General features: G+C 47.6%; 1 protein-coding gene across 1 annotated transcript; it reads left to right on the top strand.

Annotated features, from left to right (window-relative positions):
* Positions 1–1,938: 1,938 nt before the first annotated feature.
* On the top strand, positions 1,939–5,599 carry APOA1 (apolipoprotein A1). The gene is made up of 4 exons (XM_027857474.1): positions 1,939–2,006; positions 2,332–2,396; positions 2,697–2,850; positions 4,568–5,599. The coding sequence occupies exons 2-4, from the start codon at positions 2,354–2,356 to the stop codon at positions 5,169–5,171; spliced, it is 801 nt and encodes a 266-aa protein (XP_027713275.1). The 5' UTR covers positions 1,939–2,006; positions 2,332–2,353; the 3' UTR covers positions 5,172–5,599.
* The last annotated feature ends 1,261 nt before the right edge of the window (positions 5,600–6,860 follow it).

Below are 6,860 nucleotides of genomic sequence, written 5' to 3'. Positions count from 1 at the left end.
AGTGATTTTTCTCAAGGTCACATGACTAGTAAATTAAAAAGCAGGTAGTAGGCAGACTCCAGTTCTTCTGGATTCCAAACCAAGGGCTTTTTCTACCCAGCCAGTCTGGCCCCTACAATACCAGCAGGAAGTTGTTTTCTCCAGCATTCAGTAGTGCAAGCAGCTGGCAACACCATTAATTAAATTACCTGTTGTGTACAAAGTTCGGTACCAGGTACTAGGGCGGACACAGGAGTGAAGATACAGTCTGTACCTTTTATCTAGTTGGAATTAGACCATGAGAAAACACTTGCAAATCAGCAGAGAAATTGAGACAGATAACAGCGAATGACAGTATGCCATACTCTACCAGATTCACAGGGCTATCAATTTTGAGCTAGACCAGTCCCCACATTTTACTGATGAAGAAACTGAAGCCCAAACAGGTGATAGGATTGCCCCCAAGTCACCTAGGTAGTAAGTGACTAGGTCAGAATTCAGAGCCAGGTCTACAATACCCAACTGAGCCTTGAATTTATCTCTAGTATTCTAACTTCCCAAAGCACGCCAGCTTTTTCTTCTACTCCCACATCTCCACTATGGATGCTAACTCTCCAGGTGCAGGTAGACAAAGATGAAAGTTTAGATTCTGTGATATTAAGGTCCTAGGTAATGGCCCTCAAATCCTTTGGTCATTTAACAAACAGAATAAAAATGATGACAATAACGATGAAAGACAACATCTGACAGCATTTCAAACTTTGCAAATCGTATTACACACATGATATCTTTTTTAATCTTCATTAAGTATTCTGTGTATGACTTTTCCTGTACTACAGATGAGGATACTGAGGCTTAGGTGAAGTGATTTGCTTATGGTCTCACACCGCTATTGACAAGTTAGTACTGGTTAATAGCTGAACTATGAGTCAGAGTTCAACGAGTCAGTCTGTGAAATCTTCCTAGAAGATGTGAGTTTGAGTCAGGTTTGGGAACAACCTGGATTAGTAGAGAGAAACCATTCAAAACCCACTGCTAGAACTCCCCCTGACTTCAGAAACCACAGTGCTCCATTTTTCACTTTTCCTGATTTTTGGGGGGGGTGGGATAGATAAGAGGTTTGGAGACAAAAAACTTGCTTCTTGTAGAGATTTCCTGCATCTTAAAGAGGGAAGGGGGAGGGTCAGCACGAGTGTTCCCTTCGGAGCCTTTGTGGGGACCAGGCGGGGGGATCCCTCTTACGTCCCACCTGGAGAAACCTGGGTTAGGGTCATACCCATGCTGCCCTCTTTCTATACCAAGATAATTTTTCCCCTCCTCCATTCTGTGTGTGAGTCCCTCCCTTCTGGGCCTGAGATTAAGTGAGTAATGGAACTAACCAAGGTCTTTCTTACTTCTCACCCAAGGTTTTGAAGAGGAGGGTTGGGCCCCAAAGAAGCAGTGTGAGCCTGGCATAACCTAGGCCAGGGGTGGGGAATCTGTAGCCTCAAGGCCACATGTGGCCTTCTAGGTCCTTGGGTGCGGCCTTCTGACTGAGTCTAAGTTTTACAGAACAAATCTTTTTATTAAGGGGATTTGTTCTGTGAAGTTTGGATTCAGTCAAAGCTGCATTTGTGGACCTAGAGGGCTACATGTGGCCTTGAGGCCACAGGTTCCCCACCCCTGACCTAGGCCATGCTCCCCCCAACCCCAGCTAACTTTGTAAGACTGAGATTACTCTCTGTGAGGGACACAGCCTATCCCTTGCCCAGTGGACTGTCCTAGATTGCAGAGCCAGAGCTGGGTCCCCCTTGGGTAATCACTGCCCCTGCTTTCTGTTTGCCTACCTGCTTAAGCCCAGGATTTCAGGAGGGGGGGGGAAGGGGGGAGGAGACGACACAAGTTTGACCCTTGAACTCTAAGTTCCACATGTCCTTCTGAAGGTTCACCTTATCTCCCTGCTTTAGCCCAGCCCTCACTGGGAGCATAAATACCAACTCCTGAGGAGAGCTACAACTCCTGTTAGATCACCTGGAGAGAGCATTCAGGTAAGATTTGCCAAGCTCAGGCTGGCTATTTGACTGGGCTTACCTGGGACAAGCTTGGCCAGGCCTCTGAGGTTGGCTGACCTCCAGATAGGATGTCCAGGACCTAGCAGGAGAAAGGGAGGCAGTAAATGCAGGGAAGGACGCTAGGTCAAGACCTCATGGGACTCTTCCATTTTACAGATGAGTAAACAGAAGCCCAGGATTCTTTCCTCATCCTGTGTGATTAGTCTTGCCTGATGTACCCTCCTCCTTCTCCTCCTCTTTCTCCTTGTCGTCCTCCTCCTCCTCTTCTTCCATGGTTTAAACCTGTCTCCTCTCTCCACAGGTCATAGACAGAAGTCCTCAGGATGAAAGCTGTGATTTTGAGCCTGTCCCTGCTCTTCCTTACAGGTAGGTGCCAACACCGAGCCCCACTGACCTCTGAGGTCAGTCAGGCACCTCACTCCCCTTTGTTCACAATACACTAGATGGGATTGGGAGAAGGTGGGTGGCAGGAATCTTAATACAAAATTTGCTCTCACTGGTCCTGGGCTGAGCCGGGCAACTCCACCTTCACATACACTGTCTTCTCCCACCACTAGCTCAGAAACCCCTTCCCTCTGGAACCCCTGAGAGAGGACTGAGCAGGTTCTTACAGAGTCAGGGCAGAGGGCGGTAATGACCGGGTTCTGTCTTCCTTCTCTCCTCAAGGGAGCCAGGCCAACTATTTCTGGCAGCATGATGAACCCCAGACACCCCTGGAGCAAGTGAAGGATGCCCTAACTGTCTACCTGAACACCGTCAGGGACACTGGCAAGGAATATATGTCTCAGTTTGAGTCCTCCTCCATGGGCAAAGAATTGGAGTAAGTAGGCTTGTCCTGGGACTGGGTGGTACTCAGGGCTAAAGCTCCTCTGGGCAGTTTGCTGCCCAGGGTACAAAAACCTAGAAATCCAAGCTCGGTGAAGTTGTGGACACCATAGTACACCATGCCTTGTTCTGGGTGGCCTCAGAGTACACAGTCTGTCCTGTGGTGCAGGGGGAGGAAGCTGCTGGTCCTCACTCTCCCGAAGGAGGTGATAGGGAGCCTCAGTGATTGCTGGACCCCTGAGTCTTCCAGCGGGGACTGCCTGCTCCTGGATTTTGCCTGGCCTAGCCAGCGTAGATAGGTTGTCTCCTCAGCTTTCTTCCTCCAAGGCTTCTCCAGAGGCCAGCTTCCTCTTCTGGGCATTTTTTAAGCTTAAGAAAGGGAGGCTCAAGTTAGGAGAAGCCTGACTAAAAGAGGAGCAGGGGTGGTACACCAGGAGTGTCAGACAAAGCAGATCAGATTCCTTCCTGAGCACAGTGTGCCCAGGGATTCACCCAGACTCTTCCCTTCCTCCCCAATCCCTATTCCCCATTTGGGAAGCAATTCAATTCACTTCAATTCAACACGCACCTACTAAGTACCAGGCAAGGGGGCTAGGCTCTGAGAATACGGAGAAAAAGTCCTTTTGCTCAAAGAACCTACATTGTACTGGAAGGAAACAAACAGAAATTCGGATAAGATTAAATACATGGTATTTACAAGATAAACAGAATGGCTTGGGGGTACAGGTGGTGGGGCACTAACCATTGGAGAAATAAGGCTACGTCTCTAAGAGGTGGCCCTAGAGCAGAGCCTAGAAAGGACCTTGAGGCTCTAAGAGGCAGGTGGGAGGGGCATTTTAGGTGTGGGCGACAGCCTGTGCCTAGACAACACCCCCCCCCCACATAGAGGGCTGTTATGAGAAGTATCCCATAGCCCTGTTTGTCTGGGATGTGTAATGTGGGAAAAGGTAGTCATGTAAAGGCTGTCCAGAAAGATAGATTGGAAGCTTGGGAAGTCACTTGAGAGCTGGCATTTTCATCCTAGAAGCAATTAGGAGCCACTGATATTTTTCTTTTTTCTTTTTTTTTTTTTTTGGCTAGGCATTGGGGTTAAGTGACTTGCCCAGGGTCACACAGCTAGTAAGTGTTACGTGTCTGAGGCTGGATTTGAACTCAGGTCCTCCTGACTCCAGGACCGGAGCTTTATCCACTGAGCCACCTAGCTGCCCCACACTGATATTTTTCAAGCAAAGTAGTGACATGGGCAGAACTGTGCTTTATGACTAGTTGGCTGTGACAGCTAATAATAATGATTGCTAACACAGATATAGTGCTTCCTATGTGCCAGGCACTGTGCTAAGCAATTTACAATTATTATCTCATTTGACCCTCACAACAGCCCTGGGAAGTAGGTGCTATTATGATCCCTATTTTACAGATGGGGAAACTGAGGCAGACAGCAAAGTCTTGCTCAGGGTCACACAGCTAGTGATGATGATGATGATGATGATGATGAGAGCTAAAATTTATATAGCACCTACTATGGGTCAGGCACTGTGCTAAGTGCTTTACAATTATTATTTAATCATTGCAACAACTCTGGGAGGTAGGTGCTGCTATGATCCCTATTTTACAAATGGGGAAACTGAGGCAGGCAGCAGTGAAGTGACTTGCCCAGGGTCTCACAGCTGGTGTGATAATATTCTACCTCTTCTCTTCTCAACTCTCCACAGCCTGCAGATTACAGACACACTGGGTTCCCTGGGCTCAGCCATCACTGCTTTCTATGACGAGCTCAGCCCTACCTACCAGGAACTCAAGGATAGCTTTGTTAAGGAAACAGAGGGCCTGCACCAGGAGATGACAAAAGGCTTGGAGGAAGTGAAGAAGAATATTCAGCCCCACCTGGATGCCTTTGACAAGAAGTGGCAGTCCGACATTGAGCTCTACCGCCAGAAGGTCGCCCCACTGACCCAGCAGCTGAAGGACAGTGCCAAGCAGAAGTTTGATGAGCTCCAGGAGAAACTGAGCCCCTTGGGCCAAGAACTTCGAGAGCGTGCCCAGGGCCACATCGAGACCTTCCGGGAGTACGTGAGTCCCTACCACGAGAAGCTAAAGACTGACCTGAGCCAGAAGCTGCAGGAGCTGCGGGAGAAAGGCTTGCCCTCCGCCTCTGAATATCAAGCCAAGGTGACCCAGCAGCTGAAAGCCATTAAGGAGAAGGTCACTCCCCTCCTGGAGGATCTCAAGGGAAGCGTTGACCCTATTTCAGAGAAGTTCAAAGCTGAGCTTCTGGCCATACTGGAGGAAGCCCGGAAGTCCTTGGCCAGCCAATGAGGATGCCACTCTCTGCCCTCCCTCAACATTGCCTCAGTGACCAGCTCCAATCCAAATTACTCCCCTTTTTAAGGCTGTGGGTCATATCTGGACAGGAAGCCAGAACCAAAAAACAAAGAAGGGTTCTAGTACAGGTTGCTACTAGCCCCCACTCTGCTCCTGCCATCAGTGCCGCACAGGAGCTCCCGGCAGTGTTCCTCTCACTCCTTTGTTTTCCTTACTTCTGGGAATTCAGGGAAGTGATGGATTTGGAGAGGAATTCGTGGAGACCAATGTAGCCCTAGGTTGGAGTGTATGTACATGTGGTGGGGAGAGAAGAGCGGTGTGACCCTCTCTCCTGGCTTTTCAGTTCCTCTTCCTTCCCTTCTCCAGCTTATTTTTTTTTCCTCCTGATGTTGTGGAATAAAGGTGTCTAAGTTATCAAGCAATGCCTGTGTCTTTACTGGAGAGGTTTGCAGCTTCTCTTCCTGAGGGAATAGGGGTGGGGGAAGCATGGGCAAAGTTGGGGAGGAGCTGTGGGGTAGGACCTGGTTACAGGTGGGTTCTCTTCTCGTCTGATCTGACTTTGGATAGGAGTGGGAGTTAAGGTAGGAAGTAGATGTTCTCTGTGTTTTCTGACCTTCAGGATTTCAGCCAATCCAAACAGCTCTCGGCTACAGACTTACCATGTATGTCTAGTGCTCTGCAATCACCGCCAGCACTCTGGCTCTTGGCAATCAGCCAACAATTGATTGCCCACTGTGAGGCTGCCCCTGGGCTAGGCACGATGGGAGTTGCGAGAGAGTTGGGGGTGGGGTGTGGGGAATAGTCCTTGACAGGCTAGACTGTACAGTGGATCTGAAAAGACAAGATGGAGTATCAAACCATTAGAGAAGGATACAAAACAACATATAATGGAAATGAGTTTTGCATGTCTGCACATGTGTAATCTTTATCAAATTGCTTGCCCTCTCAATGATGGGGGAGAGGAGAGAAGGTGGGAGAGAATTTGGAACTCAAAATTATAAAAAAATTAAGGTTAACAATTGTTTTTGGGAAAAAATAAAATATTAAAATAAAAAACCCATGTAATCAGATGCTAAATCAGCACACAAATTATAGTATAGTAGGAAGAGCCCTAAATTTATAGTCAGGAAACCCTGAATTAAAATCCTGCCTTTGACACTATATGTTTGACCTTGGGAAAATCCCTGAGCCTGTTTCCTTAACTATAAAAATAGGGATAATATATTTAAATAATACAATTAAGTAAATATTTGGGCCTCTATAAATAAAAGGGCCTACTGTAACACAAGGCACTATGCCACCCACTGGAGATAAAAAAACAGAAATTAAAAACAGTGTCTACCTTATGAGGAGTTTACTTCTACTGGAAGATATAAACAACCAAGCAGATAAGTAAGTGGAAGATAGTTTGAGGGGAGAGAGACAGAAAGACAGAGAGAGAGAGAGAGAGAGAGAGAGAGAGAGAGAGAAAACACTAATAGCTAGGAGAATCCAGAAAGGCTTGCATAAGTGGTGGCTCATGAAGGGGACAGCTAGGTGGAGCAGTGGATAGGGCACTGACCCTGGAGTCAGGAGGACCTGAGTTCAAATCCAGCCTCAGACATTTGACACTTATTAGCCGTGTGACCCTGGAAAAGTCACTTAACCCCAATTGCCTCATCCAAAAAAAAAAAAAAGATGGTA

This window comes from Vombatus ursinus, unplaced genomic scaffold, assembly GCF_900497805.2.
Source record: "Vombatus ursinus unplaced genomic scaffold, bare-nosed wombat genome assembly UNPS02012156.1, whole genome shotgun sequence".
NCBI lineage: Eukaryota > Metazoa > Chordata > Mammalia > Diprotodontia > Vombatidae > Vombatus > Vombatus ursinus.
The sequence above is the reverse complement of the archived record's forward strand: the minus strand, read 5'-3'. Positions and strand labels throughout refer to the sequence as shown.

Bases quoted from the DNA above. Each gene is read 5' to 3' on its own strand.
- APOA1 (XM_027857474.1), top strand. From the start codon at position 2,354: ATGAAAGCTGTGATTTTGAGCCTGTCCCTGCTCTTCCTTACAG. The intron at 2,397-2,696 runs GTAGGTGCCAAC...TCTCTCCTCAAG, and splicing joins GTCCCTGCTCTTCCTTACAG to GGAGCCAGGCCAACTATTTC. The intron at 2,851-4,567 runs GTAAGTAGGCTT...AACTCTCCACAG, and splicing joins TCCATGGGCAAAGAATTGGA to CCTGCAGATTACAGACACAC.